Source organism: Ictalurus punctatus, chromosome 7 (genome assembly GCF_001660625.3).
Source record: "Ictalurus punctatus breed USDA103 chromosome 7, Coco_2.0, whole genome shotgun sequence".
NCBI lineage: Eukaryota > Metazoa > Chordata > Actinopteri > Siluriformes > Ictaluridae > Ictalurus > Ictalurus punctatus.
The window spans coordinates 6,354,966-6,372,599 of NC_030422.2; the positions used below are offsets into that span (position 1 = coordinate 6,354,966).

Below are 17,634 nucleotides of genomic sequence, written 5' to 3' on the forward strand. Positions count from 1 at the left end.
TTGTTCAGCAACAACAACAACAAAATCGCTTTTTATTTGATCACTTTGGATGTTTAGTTTGGCTTTTTTTTTGTGGCATCCATCTTAAACCTTAATGACCGTTTGATGAAAAATACCGTAGATCTGTGTATATGCACCCAGTGAGTTACTTAAAAGCTTCTTTCCCAGCATGGAAATCGGCGCACTTTTGGTCAGGTCAAGTTGGGTGACCACAAAAGTAACAAATGAGAAATTTTGAAATGTTCCTTCCATGAGTAATGTTTTATTCTTTCTGTAGACACATTTAATTATTAGGCATCGGAATAAGTGTTTCCTGAAGATTGATAGTGGACACTGTGTCAGCACTATGAAAAAATATATAAAAATACCACTGCTTTAGGATAAGGTTTTAGTCAGTGTAACCATTCATCATTAAATCCAGACACAAGTCTACAGATTTATTCTGATGCTAAATATTTTCTGTGTGTGTGTGTGTATATATATATTTTGGCTCACTAGTGAGGAAACTGGTTTCTGTGAAGAATGAGAGGATTAGGAATGTGTGACATGTCTCATATGGCTGATAGACCCAGTAGTCAGGGAAAGATCTGTTCCGGAAGATTACCGTCTAGGACAGGGTTGGGGTCATTCCCACTGCAGTTTGGTTAGTTCTAGACGTTTCACATATTTCCATGTGGAATCGAGAAATGTGTTTCTTCCTCCTGAATTCCAGCTCATGAACCAGACTGAACCTGAATGAATTGACATCTGCTGGTCCTTTACTGGCCCTTTTATTTACAGAGTATTATAAAAACAAGGGAATCAGATAAGAATAAGGATAGCTGCTTTGACACTGAGTTATCATTGATGTTTCTTCTGGCCCAGGCTGCCTCTTCTTATAAACTATAAAACGGATTGTCCACTCTTCAAGTCTCCGAATCCTGGAAAATAAACTTTATCCATATTAGAGACACATAGTATACTCTATCATGTTCAGCAACGTATAGAAACAAACAAACAAAAAAGTTTGGAATAAGAAACTGTAAGCATACCTCTCGTTCACGGTCATGGAGCACAAAGACTGCATTTGCTCCCAGAACATGATGTTCAGTAGAATAGCCTCTGTTAATAGTACAACGTATTCAGGCACATTTCTCTTCCATCTCCTTTATATATATATATATATATATATATATATATATATATATATATATATATATATATATATATATATATATATATATATAATCTTTACCATCCTTAACCATACTGGCACACACCTGTTTGAGTGTCTCCACTGTAGCATGTACAGGGTGCTGCAGGCTATGGCGACCACCAGTAAGATTACTACAACTGCCACTCCTATTCCTATTCCTGAAACTTGACCTAGAAGATAATCAAGTGGTGTATATATATATATATATATATATATATATATATATATATATATATATATATATATATATATATATATATAATATATATATAATATATATATAATATATATATCAAGTGGGTCCAGCAGTCTACTAGCAAGAACTATCTTTATTTCAGATTTTACTTACTCATTTAAAAAAAAAAAAAAGGAGTAACTATTTTCTGTTTAAGAAATCCTTATATTTGAAATATACATTTTCCAAACATGTACTAAATAAACTACAACACAACGCTAATATAATCTCTTAACAATGAATGTGATATCGACTTAAATAACGTCATCTACACATTATGCATAACCTATAATCGTTACACTTTTCAGCAAATATTGCCATTTTAATGTAAGTTTCTTGACAGAAGACTTTTGAAGAATTTTGGACACTCCAGTTGTTGGTCAACATTGTCGCTGATTGTGTGTTTATGGACAATATGTCTTACCATTAGAAAGGGCTCCTGTAGTAGGCGGCTCTGGGTTACAAGATGTGTAGGTAATCTGTGTATCATCAATTGCCACATCTCCCTCAGAGGCCTTGCCCTTGCGATACTCAAACACAAACTGCAGCATGAAAGGTACATGTTATGTATGAGGTCATTATGAATTCAAATCAAGGTGAAATCAACTTTAATATGCATAAGGTTTAATACCCAGAAGGGCTCTATTTGATCAATAGTCACGCTGGCACTCCACCACACATCCCCCTGATTTCCTGATTCTGTCCATATCAGATATCCAAGTTTGTTCCCATTATCATGCAATGTCCTGTGTGTGAGAGAGTTAGAATGTGTATTAGAAGTGTTCAATATGTATTTTACTTTAATTTACTCTTGGTATTGCATAGTCTTTTTTTGTTGGTATTTTCTGGTGGTTTTATTTATTTATTTATTTATTTTTACCTGTTATTGATGTATAAATTGAGTGTCCCTACATTTTGACCATATATGTGGTACCAAAATGTAAAACACTGCCCCCTGTTGTCTGAGGGATATATTTCACTGAGCAGCAATGCTCTGTTACCCCAGTGTCCAACTGTGGTGTCTACATACAAATAATAACCTACAGAAACATCAGAAGTACACCATTATTACCACATCATTATAGAAGTGGCAGTGTGTGAATAGTAAGTGTTATAGTAAAAAGCTGACCAATGGAGGACTTGGTGGTGTGGTCTACACTTGGCCCTGTGCTGGGAGCTCTAGAGTTTCCCTGATTTCGGAGCCAGTCCATATCGTCCTCAGCCATCAGATTGCGCCAGCTGCACATGTTCACCTCAAAGTCACAGTGGCCTGGACCGGTGCATGGGTAGTGTGACACCAGCACATCATCCACAGCCACAGTGCCTTGCTCACTCTGTCCCATTATCCCCTCCACTATGATCTGAAACAAAAGCCATCCTGCTTAAGGACTTTGACAATAGTCTCACTTTTTTTATTATTTTGAATGCTGTTTAGATACCATAACATTTATAGATTAATAGATTAAATCAAAACTATTCGACATGAATTAATGACAATATTCGTTTAAACTTGTGCATTCACAAAACCACACCTTATTCACTATATAGTGCATTATGGTCTAAAACAAGTAGTCTAGAATTTTAGGGGATGCTGCGATATATATATATATAGACTTTGCGTTTGTTCATTTTGGATGCAGGTCGTCTTTGTGAGAAGTACACACATCCACAGCAACAATTCTGGTCTTTTAATGCTTTTCATGGCACTAAATAGAACGTACATTATATAGCAATCATTTCTGACAGTCTAGTGGGAAAATACTTTTTCAGCTTGAGGCGAGCAGGCTCATCCTGCTAAACCACTGGTTTCCCTCCATAAATCCCTAAATGTGAAGGTTGATCATTACATTGTAGAGATGTGAGGATATGAAAGGAAATGCAGTGCAATGCAAGCAGAAAGCAGGACTTTTTTTAAAATAAATAAATAAATAAATAAATAAATAAGGCATAAATGTAGCAAATGCAAAATGTTATGCCGGACGTCATTAACCTTGTTAACTCTGTCAGTTGTACCCTTTATCCCCTTCCGATCTGAAATCGCTTAATATGCTGGTTTTCTAAAATTTGGAAGGGATTGTGTTAAGAAATAATGAGAAGTTATGATGGGAGAATTTAATAGTCAATTAATGGACCTTGAGTTTTGTGGAGTAAATTAAATCTGTATCTTCTCTTGAACAAAACTGTCCGTTTATATGAAATGTACAACAGTACTGATGACCTAATATACAGCGGACACTCATTTCCCACTGGATTTACACTGCAAAAGGTGACATCTCAGTGTCACAGTCTGTCAGGAACGTGGAGTAGGCAGCGGTGGATGCAAGTGCAGATTTATTAGTGAACGCTGCAAACAAACAACAAAAACTACAGATACGAGGCAAAACATACAGACTAAGACTGAGACTAAGGTTCAAACAGCAACACATGAACACGAAAACAACAAAAGCTTGACAGTGAGGTGCTTAAAACTAGACTAATCAAGGGCTTCATTAGTTGCACCAGGTGTGCTTGAGCTGGAACACATGAAATACCTGAACTGGCTAGGGGTGGAAAATGTATGAAATACCTGGACGGGGCAGAAAAAGAAAGCTATCGACGGCTGCAAGCAGATTTCTGAGAAGGCAGGTTGTGAAAAATCCTCGAGTGACTACAAAAGACCTGCAGCAATATGATCAGCTGACCATAACACCCATATAAGGGACTTCACCAAATTACCATACAGTTGGAAACACACAACTGCCTAGAATGTCTTTGCATGAGTGTAGCATTATCATCTTTCTTCAGTGGAACTAACTGACCAAGCACAAATGTGTTCCAGCATGACAATGCCCATGTGCACAAAGTGAGGACCATGAAGACATGGTGTACCAGGGTTGGTGTTGAAGAGCTCAATTGGTCTACACTGAACCCTGATCTTAAACCCACTGAACAACATTGAGATGAACTGAAACTTAGTGCCAGGACTTCTTGCTTGACATCATTGTCCAATTTCGTGTGTGCTTGTGGCTGAACGGGGCACAAATTCCTACAGTCACATTCCAAAATTTAGTGGAAAGCCTTCCCAGAAGAGTGGAGGCTGTTACAGCAGTAAAGACAAAACAACTTCAGATTAATACCAATGGGTTTGGTATGGGATGCTCACTATACAGCTTGTATAACTACACGGACTGCCTCATCCTTATTAATGATATATGATTATAATTCCTGTAATACTGGGATGTGCACGGTGACCTGCAACTAAAGTGATTAAGGGACTCACTCTGTATTCTGGACCAGTGTGAGGCAGTGGAGTCTGTGCAAATCTCCAGAGCTCGCCTTGCTCTCCAGACTGATTCAGCAGCAGCAAATGAACTCCATTTGAGTATTCCTGGTACACCTTCAGTGTCCCTGTGTCCTTCCCACTCATATAATACCACAAATGAAGACACTGGCTAGTTCCTGAAAATCAAGCACAAGTCTGAAAGAGATTCTTACAATTCAGCATAGTAGTTGCCTCGAATACTTTGCAGTACGTAGAACATATTAAGGAATATTCTTGATCCTAGTGAACTCCAAGTGTAATTACCTCAAGGGCTGGAACCTGATCTAGGATAGATTGTGATTTATATGCACATTATCTGTGTATTAACTTGCATACTATTAGTGTACACCAATTCCCAAAGGTGGAATGATAGACTGGCTGAGTTCAAAGCTAAGGGAAAGGATCAAGCTTGTTATTTCCTAGTGTACCTGCAGTAAAGAGAGGAGAGAACATCCTAGCAGTGTGTCCAGTGTGTACATGGGAAGAAGAGTTCATGTAGAAGTAATGTCCACTGTCTGTGTTGGTTGTGTGGTCAAAGTTTGGTTGGATTTTTATGACTGGAGTATTTCCTGATCCTCTAACCCAGTCTAGATCATCATCAACTTCCTGTTCCCAGTTACATCTCCCCTCTTCAAAGTCACAAAGTCCATCTAAAATGGAAATACTATAATTTAAGTAACAATGCAACAAATAACACTGTCAGTATACTATATTAAATTTGTGCATGAGTCTAAGAAACATATTAGGCAAACATACAGTCAAGTCACAGATCTGGACACAGATTATACTAAAGCGCAGTAATCAACAATCATAGTTGAAGATAGCATTACTACTACACCGGTTTCAAAGTGTGTTTAGCAAAAGTCTGTTAAATATAACAACAAAAGCAAGGATGTGAGACATGCTCTTCAGTACCTGTGGGAGCACAAGCTCCTTCAATAAATGATAAGTCGTCTATAGCAATATCTCCAGCCTCTCCACCTACTGAGGCCTCGATCAATATCTGATGAGTTTCATGTAGGATCACATGCCTCTGGGCCACGTGCCACTCATTTCCCTGAGAGCCCGCCCTCTGCCACACCTGGTGTTGTTGAAAGCATGCAATTACTAGAGGTGAAAGAATATACAAATGTGGCTGGTAAAAATGGCTTCTATCTTACCACTGTGGACATTCTGGATTCAACAGCGTGCAGAATTATTTTTAGTGAGCCCACTGTTGCTCCAAACATGTGATACAGGATTTTTAGACAGTATCCGTTCTCTCCAGTACGGGGGAGCACAGGAGACTTCAGCTGAGCAACGCTGCCTCTTTTATTAAGAGTTGAGCTTCCAATATATAGATAGATTCCTGTGAAATATTACACGGGTATGAAACAACAGTTTATAAATAATACATAATGAAACTTATATGAATATTTCTCATGGACAGCGCATATGGCTGACAGACCTGTTCCACTGGTGTGATCCCCTGCAGGGCCAGTATTGACAGTTTCAGTTGGTCCACTTTTTCTCAGCCAGAGGAAGTCCTCAGTACTTCCCTGGATCCACCTACACAGGTGTTCCTCAAAGGAGCAGCCGGCAGTAGACAGAGCTGGAGCACAACCATGACACTATGATCTCACACGATTCACTTATCTATGAAGGATTTGAGCCATGAAGGTTGGTGTACTAAATAATAATAGTAATAAGCCAAACACTATTGTCTTGCTCACCTTCATCCCTCAGATGACTGGCAAAACATCTTCAACTTCATTACACAACTACACTTACTTTGACTTACTGTCTGAATTCCAAGTTACAGTACTCTAAACACATGCCCCCCAAAATCTTTGAAGCCATAGCATGTCCTATTTCTTATTTTGGGCTTTGAAAGTTCACAAATGCCCTCTGTGTGCCCTTACTGCACTCTTTGTCGAACCCCAAGTAGAGTCAGCAGTGGTGTGTTGCAATTACAAGTGAAGATATTAGCGGAAAACAAGGCATAGTAAACAAGAGAAAAATATCTTCAAATAAAGTCTCAAAGTGTTCTTCCCTATTTAATTTAACTTGTCTTTAAGCAGTATTTGAGTTACAATGTCTGTAACGAACTCCGTAAAATATTTCATGACTATGATCTCTTACATTTAAACAAATAGCAATGACGTTGACAATTTTTATTTGTCGAATGGAAAGTTCCATTGAAGATTTCATGGTCCACAGAACCAGTTATATATATCGAAACATTTCTCAGTTGTAGCTCATAGAAATCGAGCTCTTGATCACTCATGCACCATGGGTTTATACATAAGCACAGAGTTAGGAGGAAGACTGCATGGTTTAGGGTGCCATTTGGGATAAGGCCTATCGATTTTCTCTTATGCAAACACAGAGACAGTAACTATATTTACACGGACAGCAGGAATCTAATTATAGACCTTATTCTGAATAAGACAATATTATGATTTAAGGTGTTTACATGAGTTGCTTTTAGAATATTCCTTTCATGTTCCTGTTTTACGTGTTATAGAACACAGTTCGATTACCGGCACACGTCATTATGTCACCGGACCACGCCATCCAATGTTCCCCCAGAATTTCACGTATTGACATACAGTTGGTCTTCGTTATGGTACCATATATATATTTTTGGGTGCTTTTATTAAAATTTTTTACAGACGCTTCAAGTGCGGGTAATTATTTGTCATGCTGTACGTGCAAATAGACGACTGCTTGAAACCGTGGGCTACGTCCCAAATCGTGTACTTACCTACTACATAGTAGCTGAGATACATGTATTTCACCTACTACAGGCCTATAGTAGGCAAGTATGCGGTTTGGGACGCAGCCTGCTCTCTTGTTTGCCCTCAATCATATTATATGATCATATTAAATTAGTTTAATTTTATATTTTGTTGTGTTACATTACACTGTGTTATATGTTAATTGTTTTTTTTTTTTATTTCTTTAACAAACGAATAATGATTTTTGGCTGGTAACATGCATCTTCCATTTTGACTTTACTTAAGATCAGCATCACTTTCCATTCATGACATTAATTTTTTTTTTCCTTCACTTATGATAACTTGTTTTATAGTCCTATATATTTATAGTCCTATATCCTTACCATCTGCAGTGTGTGTTGTGTGATCAGTCAGAGGACCACCGGCATGCCCATCTGCATGGACCCAATCATGGTCGTCCAAGTCTGAATTCACCCGTGTACACAGCCCTGACTCGAAATCACAACTTCCTGTTGGAAGGCACGCTCCATTTCTCAGGGACACATCATCCAGAAGTATGAAAGACTCCTGGTCAGGACTTAACGTTGCCTTGAATGTGACCTGTGTTAAGATCAAATAACATTATAGACCTTCTTCAGAGAATTAAAATTAATGGCTATTTTATGTTCTAAGTAATGCAATGATGTCCAAACCATAAAAAAATTGGTTTGGAATTATAGCCCATTTATAGTAAGCACCTAGAATGAGAAATCAGGTTTGAGAATTTACCCTGAATTTGGCTGGAGAAGATACAGTGACCTCGGCCACCTCCCAGCCTGTAGAAGGCGCTCCAGAAAGAGACAACAGGGCAGAACCCAGCTCTCCGTTTAGGTAAACATGCACTGAGAGAGAATCACCAGATCCAGCAGACAGCCAATACCTACAAGGTGTATATGTTTCATTTGGTTTGGATAATGGTTGCTTAGGTGCTTTTAAAATGATTTAAATGTTTTTCCATGCTTTGAAATCTAGATATTTTATGGAAAATATCCCCCCAAAAAGTCTTCTTTCAAACTGCCATTGTCACCAGATCACGATTCCTGATACAGGATGATGCAGCCATCAATGACTGGACACCAAGGGAGACAAATTGGCCATGCTATCTGGGTGGGTGGGATGACATTACTCTCTCTCCTCTGTCAATCACAGTAGCACTAGCCAATCGTGGGCTTGTGTGCAGTTTTAATAGATGCAGTTTGCTGGCTTTACATGTCTCGGAGGAAGCACGTATTAGCCCTTACCTTCCTCAGTTGGTAACTGTAATATGATGGAGAAAACTAGCTGGTGGGTGGGAACTGGCAGATGTTCAAATTAGGGAGAAAATGGATGGAAGGCCAAAACACAAAAAAAAATATGCATTTTCAAAGTATCCGTATTAGGCATGGCTTAAGCTTAAGCATAAGCTTACCAGAACTGTAGACATGACTCGGTCGTTTTACTGTATGCTGGAGTCAGGAGGTGTGCTGTCTCTGGTTTCAGAAGCTCTTTTCCCAAAAGAGCCATTGAATGACCTTTCAAGCCAGAAAAAAACACCCCAGTGTGACATAATTTTACAAGCATTTCTGTGTAATAAATAAGACATTACTAAATACACATATAATTAGCAAGGGACTCACCCATTTGAGTTCGGTATGTGTGATCAACATGGCCAGTGCTGCCATTCACACGGAGCCAGTGAGTGTTATCACTTATGTCTTGATCAAACCCACACAGAGAAGAGCTTTCAAAGCCACATGGGCCTGTACACAAAGGCACATGTCATATTAAAACACTTTTACCATTTTACCACTGGAATGATGGGTAATAATGGTTATGGTACTAGGTCTGGATGTTTTACTGTTGTCTGGAAATCAGGGTTATACTCTGTGACAAATTCACAAAGTGGAAATACAGAGTGTTGCATACAAACAGAAAGGTTGGTGGGTTAGAGAGAGAGACAAAGATTACTAACTATGATCTTCACAGGCACCTCGGGTCACTCTCACATCATCAAGCGCTATGAATCCATCGCTTTTGGCATTTCTACTGCCTGTGAATTTTAACTGCAAAAGATAATGATAGCGTTGTCATACAATTCCGAAAAAGTTGGGACAGTACGGAAAATGCAAAAAAACAAAACAAAAAGAGTCGTTTGAAAATTCACTTCACCCTGTACTATACTGAAAACACATTATTTGTTTGTTATTAAACTTCATTTATTGACTGTAATGTTTGGATTTCTTTATATGTGTGGATCTCTTGAGTTAATATCCAAAGTCTAGTGAAAATTTCATGTGTATAGCCTCATTGGAAATATCCATCCATCCATTCATCCATCTTTACCACTTATCCTTTTCAGGGTCTCGGGGAACCTGGAGCCTATCCCAGGGAGCATGGGGCACAAGGCGGGGTACACCCTTTGATCCATCACAGGGCACAATCACATACACACTAACACACCCATTCATACACTATGCACACTTTAGACATGCCAATCAGCCTACCATGCATGTCTTTGGACTGGGGGAGGAAACCCCCGCAGCACGGGGAGAACATGCAAACTCCGCACACTCAGGGCCCCGGTGGGACTCGAACCCCCGTCCCTGGAGGTGTGAGGCGAACATGCTAACCACTAAGCCACTGTGTGCCCCCATTGGAAATATATTTACTGAAAAAAATGTCGACGCATCCAATACTTATTTCCCCCACTGTATATAAAGTGTATAAATCATACTGTGCTGAATAATAGCCATTAAAAAGAGAGTTATCTTACTCTCTGTGTGTCCACCAAGCTGACTGTGACTTGTGCTTTCAGCCACTCAGCAGCTTCTGTACCGCTTCTAGTCCACACAACCGATTCTGTTGTTTTCTGCAATGAAAAAGAAAAATTTGTTTTTCACTGGAGGAACCCAATAAAACAATGCAGTTGTGAAATGAGATTTAAAGAAAATAAGATTAAGCAAGATAAAAGAGCTAAAAATCCTTATTTTCATTTACCATCTTAACCACAAGGTCCAGCTTTGCCACTGATGGTCCGAGCATGAAATACCAGAATCCAACACACATAGTCGAGGCTTGGATATTTACACTGACAGAAAGGACAGCTGTCTCAAAATCTTTGTCTCCAGACATATTCAGAGCCAAATAGAAACCTAGAAGTGACACACAAATTTAAGAATAGCAACAGTACACACGAAAAATGGAGCAGATGTTATAACAAGGGTGACATGTTTTCCGCATACCATGCTTATTTCCAATGGTGTGGTCATAAAGGAGTCCTTTGTTGCTTGTGTCTACCTGCAGACCCTGTTGACGAGTCCAGCTAAATCCATGCTCACTTTCCTGCACCCAGTCACATAGTCCTAAAGGCAGAAATGTTATTATGGCTCAATGTACATTCCATATCACTGCTAAAATAAAAGCCAATTAGGTCCAAAACATCCCACAAGGGTCCACTACCAATGCTTATCAAAAAATATCATCATAACATTTTAATTAAAAAGTGCTCATTGACAGCACTTCTGGGTTGATAGACAGGAATGTGCATCCATTTCTGAGGAAGGCCCTGTCTAGTACAAAGGCATGTAGGATGTAGTTACGCTCCATTATTCAGTGGATGTATTTGTTTGGGCAGCACACAGGGCATATATGGTGGACCTCATTACTTCAATCAATCAATCATTACTTAATAGACGTCTGTAAATCTAACTCCATACAATTAGTACTTTTCATAGGTCGGAAAAGTGGTGGATGTAGTGTAGAGAAGGTGTTAAAATTATTACTAATAATATAAATGTTAGAATCTTTTATTATGCATAATATTAAGTCTAATAAGTGGGGAACCAGTCAAATGGACGAACTAATCATAGGTGTAAATACAACTAAATTGTGCCTATACAATAGCATATTAGTGTAGAGTGATGTAATACATTTGGACTGTATTACATATTGTATACTAAGGAAAAGTTAATGGAGTCAGACATTGAACCCTACTTTATAAACATAATCAATGCCAGGAGCTCACTGTGACGCTTACCTGTATTAATCCTAGTTTTACATATGTTTACATATTGGACACATGTCTAATAATTAGCAGAGTGCACATTTGTTCCTCACCCTCCTCAAAGCTGCAGTCCATGGAGGATGCAGGTGGTGTTATGGGATTTGTAGTCGGGGCTAGTGTAGTGGTGATCATGTCTGCACAGCTCACACTCTCTCTGAAGTAGATATCATCCAAGGCAATAACCCCTTCATCACGCGGTGGCCGCTTGGCCTCAAACACGAGCTGTGGATAATTAACCACAACAGATGATGACAATTCAATCTAAAGCAGGCCAGCTTTGGAGATGGTGAGTGAGAGGTAAACTGTGGTATACCTGGTACTCCTCTGACGCTCCATAATCCAGTGTGATTTTGTGCCAGACCCTGCCCTGAGCGCCAGTCTGATTCCACAAGAAGTGTAACGTGCCTGACTCGTTCACATACACAGTTAGTGTAAGTTTGTCTGCAAAAAAAACAAAAAAACAAACAACATTGCTGAGGGTTAATCAATGGTTTTGGCTACTGTAGTGAAAATGCAGCACGTCTGAGGATAGGTTTCTTCCTCCTATCATCTCGGGGAGGTTTTCCTCGCCGCTGTCGCCTCTGCCTTGCTCATTAGGGAAAAAAATTGATCAATTTAAAATTTAGATGGGAAATGTATATATTTCTGTAAAGCTGCTTTGTGACAATGTCAATTGTAAAACGTGCTATACAAATAAAACTGAAATGAAAATTGAATTGCTTGGAGCTGTGTAGGATTACTAGCAGGGGATATTCAGGAAGCAGTCTGATAAGGAAATAGCTATAGCCTATGTACAACACATTACCACCCCCCCTCTTAATTTAGTCATGGCCAATCCACACCTATCAAGCAGTTCTAACTTATCACATGAGAGCTGCCAACCATGGAGGGTAAAGGCTAACACATGCCTTCTCAGTGACATGAGAAGCCAGCTTTTTGAACTGCTGCACATACAACGTCGTGTAAAACTTGACGATTTTTTCAATACATTCCAACATGTTTAGGTATAAGGAGGCTTGGCTTAAATTGTGATTAGCTTTTTGACCGGCTTTACTTTAGACCTGCCTCAGTTTAAGGAATTAATACATCCTCGCCACTCAGAAAGTATTATTAGTGGCCATGGTATAAACTATACGGTGACATACTGTATATTACCAGAATTCTTTTTTTTTTTTTTTAAATACACAAAGCTTACCTATAGAATTCCACATATCCATATGATACCAGAACTCTAGGCATGCCTGGTCCACTGGCTGCATCAGCTCACTCTGAAGATAAGCAGTTTGCTCATCAGCGTTGTGCTTTGTATCAAAGGCCATGTAGTGTCCTGAAGAACAGATGAACTGTCAGAGATAGCCAAAGGCAGAGCTCCGGTTTTGTTAGAAAGCCTGATAACACTGCATAAGCGTGCCATAGACCTTTAGAACATGCTTTCGTGTGTTATCTCTGGTGTATGTGCAGGATATGGTTGCTGGTTATCCTACAAGAATCTATGCAGAGCCTTTTACCCAGTTTGGAATTGGTGGTGTGGTCCACTTGAGGTGCAAACTTAGAGGCACTGACTCCAGATGTCCAGCTCCAGTCTACACTGCGGACGCTGAGAGCACTGCTTACCCAGTAACACAGGTCCATCTCAAAATCACACAGCCCTGAGGGGGAAAAACACACACACACACACTTGTGCATTTGATGACATCAACATAAATATTCTAACAAATATATTTTTAAAAATGATCATTTTGCTTACTGTTCTATAATAAGTTTTAAATTAAAATGTGAAAAAATATGCTAAATGTAATAAATGACTATCAGTACATTAATTGGAGTGAAAAATAATATTTTATCAGCTGTTGTTAAAGTACTGGTGGAGTTTTTCATTTTTTTGTTTTTTGAATCATTTTTGAAGTAGGGATATAATATGAGTTCATACCATAAGGTGGACAGCGTCCATTCAAAACACTCAGATCATCAATTGCAATGTCCATAACCTGACCCTCCCCAGCCACTGCTTCAAATACGATCTGATAGACATTCACAAAATATGCCTGTTATTTCTATCAGACTCATATTCTTTCTTACATTTTTAACACAAGTTAAGTATTCAACAATTCAAGTATTCCTTGGGAACTTCATGCAACTACCATTTTTTAAATTACTATTATAGTACCATATTTCAAGCTGATGAGTAGGCCATATTCAGCTAGAAATGTTCCCAGTGAAAGGCTACTTAATCTTTATGACTGATCGTATAATTCTTTCAATCGAGGAAAGGAGATGACAGCCAACTGGTCCTTATCACATAGAATGTTGTTTTGAAATGATTTAATTTCTGATTACAAGGTCAATTTCCTAAAGTCGATTGGAACGCCACACGAGTGTATAGTCCTGCATAGCAGTAATAGTCATAAAAGCAGCAAGTAATAATGGAGTAGCAGTCTAGTCTAGTTAGTGTTGCCTCATTTGAACAAATCATTATCCCATATGCAGAGAACAAGAAAATATTATTTTAAATGTACTCTGTATTGTGTGTGTGTGTGTATATATATATATATATATATATATACCTGGTAAGGGCTGAGAGGGCTGATTACAGTTGCTCGGCCAGGTCTCCACCACTCTCCGTGATCTCCACTGCGGCTCCAAAGAGTAACTTGTGGGTTGTGTGACGCATGAAGATACACATTGAGCATACCCACATCTCTCCCTCTCATGTGATACCAGAACATCCAACATTCCTCACTCTCAAGATTTGGCTCATAAAAACGTGTCGCCATGCGGCTTTGACTAGCGCTTGGCCGGTCCCACAGCTGCGCACTCATGTAGTAACCTTAGCGCACGGAACAGAGATAAGAACCCTATTGTCATAACAAAATCCTTTCATTTAAGTATCTTATGTTGTCAAAAATAAAACATTTTTTTAAATTGTGCAAAAAGTGAGCTCCATTAAGACATGGTTTTCTAAGGTTGGGCATTTATATGATTGTTGCACACTTATATTTAACAAATATATATATATTTTTATAAACCTGTGTTGTGTTTGCAATTGTTTGATATCCACGAGAGCAAAGTATTTTTGGGAATTTTTTTTAAGAAAAGATCAAAAGGTTAAACAATAATGACAATTTTTCATAGCCTTCTTTGCTCATATTTGCCAAGGGTGCCAATATTAGTGGAGGGCACTGTCTTCATTATTCCAGAAGCATAATGAGGATAACACTGTGGCTGTGCCTGTCGCAATTACTGAGCACCAAATGAAAGAGCAAAACCTCTTGGTTGCATATGTCACATTGTTTAGGTGATGGGAGCTAGCCCTAACTGGTTAAAGAACTGTACAGTGTAGAGAATCTCGGTCTCATAATGTCTCCTGCCTGTCACAGTGTAGTCTGACTACTTTCGTGCATGAAGTTTGACATTCCACCAATAAGCCTTGATGTTGAACTATGACTGGAGCTGAATTTCTTACCTTGGTCAGTGCCGAGAGTGTGATCCTTGCTTGGGCTAGAAGAACCAGCAGCCTGCATGCCTGTGATTCTGACCCAGGGGAAGTCAGCTGCAGGGTCAGGTTCTAAACCGCACAGTGAGCTCTGGAATGTACATTCTCTCTCAGGTGGACATGATCCGTTTATACTGCTCCAGACCTGCACTTCATCTAGAGCAATACTGCCATCAGTGCCTCCCAAGATAGCTTCAAAGATGAACTACACACACAATGGCAAACTATAATTTACTGTATATTTTGTCTGATATATATATATATATATATATATATATATATATATATATATATATATATATATATATATATATATACACACACATACATAGAGAGAGAGAGAGAGAGACTCAAATACATTACCTGTACTGGACTGTCATTGGTGGCAAAGCTAAGGTCTGCAAAGCGCCATTTGTTGCCCTGTGTACCAGCCCTAGTCCATACGACAGTCTCTGTCCCATTCGTGTTCTTAGAAATAAATCGAAGAGAGCCTGCAAACCCGGCAGGAAACCTTTTAATCTTGAAAGCCTAATTATGAGTGAAAATCTTATGGCCGTATTTTAGTAAGACAACAAATTGTTTTCAATATAACCATTCAAACGTTATGTTTCTATGCTATATGTCAGCAAACTTTGAGCTAATTTTGCTGTTTCAATAATTCGACTAGCATTTTAAGAATTGTTATGAACATTCATCCACCAGCTCTCATAAAACCAAAGGAAGAGCCAATTCATCACTCATATCATATAATCACTCACCAATGCTGGCACCATAGATATGATACCAGAAGCTGACACATTTGGATCGCTGGGGATAACTGATAAGTCTTGCAGTCTGTGATGGTTTAGAGTCCCGTTTTGTTGCAACAAACATATAATAACCTTTTTTTTTTTTTTAAAAAAAGGAAAGAAATTATTCATTTTATGGCCTGTACATTTAAAAAAATTATGAATTGGAACAAAATGTAAGAGGCTGTTTTACCAGAACCAGTTGTCTGGTCATGTCCTGGTCCCTGATTGTCAAATGGATTTTGACCTTTGGTCCGCTCCCAGGTGAGATTGGCAGATTGGTCTAAGTACCAACCACATGTGTCTCTCTCAAAGTCACAGCTGAGCTTCTCTGAGCCTGCAGGAATATCCCCTTCTGCACAGTCCATCAGTGTGATGTCATCCATCATTATATCTTGAGTTCCAATATACGTTGGTTTAACAGAAAACAACAGCTGTACGCATATACATGTAAGTGAGAGTAAGAGAAAAAGACACTGAGAATACCGATATATATGTTTTTTTTTTTTACTAAACTGTAATAAATTGGAGAAAATCTATAACCCAAAAAGTTGATTGCAATGATTTGTAAATTTCATAAACCTATATGTTATTCATAGTAGAAACACAGAAAATATATCAAATGTTTAAACTAAGTAAATGTACCATTTTAAGAAAAAAAAAAAACAAGCTAATTTTCAATTTCATGGCCATGACACGTCTCAAAAAAGTTGGGACGGGGGCAACAATTGGCTATTGTACTACTGTGAATAACGTATGGGTTTATGAGATTCGCAAATCATTGCATTCTGTTTTTATTTACATTTTACACAACGTCCAAACTTTTTTGGATTTGGAGTTGTAAGCTATAAACCAGGAATCATCAATAAACCCAAATCAAGAGATCAAGAAATGATTGATGCTGGATACCTTGGTTCCTTCAGGACGATTTCCAATTCCCACAGCTGTATTTACCCAACCACTAGTCTGCCCCTGCTTAATCTCCCACAAGACCACAGATGAGCCATAAGTGTCCAGGCTTAGTGCAAAATGAGAGGATATACCAATAGGATCATGAAGATGATACCAAAAGCTACAAAATGAAAGAAATTATTAGCATTTTAGCATGGCTTGGCATGGAAAAAATTATTGTGAGAAACTAGTTGGTTATTAGTACTGTGATATTACCAGGCCTATCACCTGCACTAACTGTTTTAACTGTGGTGTTATTTCAATTACTTTATATGGCACGCAAGTGCTGTGTGCTGAGGAAAGGAAAACTCCAAAACTGCCTTTGAGAAAATCCCAGGGTTCTTACCCTCTACATGCATGACCTGACCTGTAAAAGACAGTAACACATATGCAGCTTCAGTACCTACTTAGATTCCATATAAGCATTAAGTGATGGTTAATAATAGGTCTGTACCCCATGGTGTTCCAGTGGTATGGTCCACCCCCGGGATGCTGTTGATGTTTGCCTTCTCAAGCCTCCATCGAAATCCATCCTTACTGATATCTTTCCATCCACAAGCATCTTTCTCAAAATCACAACACCCTGCAGATACAGTGGTTTTTACACCTTTTAGAAATGCTATAAAAAGTTTATTCTATCAGCACTGAATAAATGCAGAGTATGAAGAATATAATAAAAACGATTACAGGAAGAGATAATAATGATAATAGAAAGGACTACAGCACATACCATAGAACTTTTGGTCTGGTCCATCGGTATACCTGGCACTGATATCACGCACTTTTATGAACTGTCCAGTAGAGCAGGTCGCAAAAGCTAGGGCAAGAACATAGCAAATACACACATTTCTATGACAAAGAGCACTTAAT

The 17,634-nt window shown here is 38.7% G+C and overlaps 1 protein-coding gene across 3 annotated transcripts in view; it reads right to left on the minus strand.

Annotated features, from left to right (window-relative positions):
- Positions 1-751: 751 nt before the first annotated feature.
- Positions 752-17,634, minus strand: part of si:ch211-106h4.4 (MAM and LDL-receptor class A domain-containing protein 1) — a 17,904-nt gene continuing 1,021 nt past the window's right edge. Inside the window, exons 2-35 of one of the 3 annotated variants that reach the window (XM_053681351.1) lie at positions 17,495-17,581; positions 17,219-17,347; positions 17,032-17,131; positions 16,723-16,885; positions 16,007-16,247; positions 15,784-15,906; positions 15,389-15,516; positions 14,996-15,230; positions 14,097-14,359; positions 13,463-13,553; positions 13,041-13,181; positions 12,728-12,859; positions 11,846-11,973; positions 11,586-11,754; positions 10,712-10,831; positions 10,467-10,621; positions 10,243-10,338; positions 9,442-9,532; positions 9,107-9,229; positions 8,899-9,001; positions 8,220-8,370; positions 7,835-8,051; positions 6,179-6,322; positions 5,892-6,079; positions 5,647-5,812; positions 5,160-5,381; positions 4,690-4,868; positions 2,560-2,791; positions 2,311-2,470; positions 2,062-2,176; positions 1,855-1,972; positions 1,260-1,365; positions 1,032-1,101; positions 752-932 (exon numbers count right to left, since the gene is read on the minus strand). In XM_053681351.1, the coding sequence (XP_053537326.1) occupies positions 906-932; positions 1,032-1,101; positions 1,260-1,365; positions 1,855-1,972; positions 2,062-2,176; positions 2,311-2,470; positions 2,560-2,791; positions 4,690-4,868; positions 5,160-5,381; positions 5,647-5,812; positions 5,892-6,079; positions 6,179-6,322; positions 7,835-8,051; positions 8,220-8,370; positions 8,899-9,001; positions 9,107-9,229; positions 9,442-9,532; positions 10,243-10,338; positions 10,467-10,621; positions 10,712-10,831; positions 11,586-11,754; positions 11,846-11,973; positions 12,728-12,859; positions 13,041-13,181; positions 13,463-13,553; positions 14,097-14,359; positions 14,996-15,230; positions 15,389-15,516; positions 15,784-15,906; positions 16,007-16,247; positions 16,723-16,885; positions 17,032-17,131; positions 17,219-17,347; positions 17,495-17,581 (4,913 nt within the window). In that variant the 3' untranslated portion in view covers positions 752-905. Of the gene's footprint in view, positions 933-1,031; positions 1,102-1,259; positions 1,366-1,854; positions 1,973-2,061; positions 2,177-2,310; positions 2,471-2,559; positions 2,792-4,689; positions 4,869-5,159; positions 5,382-5,646; positions 5,813-5,891; positions 6,080-6,178; positions 6,323-7,834; positions 8,052-8,219; positions 8,371-8,898; positions 9,002-9,106; positions 9,230-9,441; positions 9,533-10,242; positions 10,339-10,466; positions 10,622-10,711; positions 10,832-11,585; positions 11,755-11,845; positions 11,974-12,727; positions 12,860-13,040; positions 13,182-13,462; positions 13,554-14,096; positions 14,360-14,995; positions 15,231-15,388; positions 15,517-15,783; positions 15,907-16,006; positions 16,248-16,722; positions 16,886-17,031; positions 17,132-17,218; positions 17,348-17,494; positions 17,582-17,634 lie in introns of those variants that run through there. The other 2 variants (XM_053681352.1, XM_053681353.1) reach the window with 2 other exon arrangements.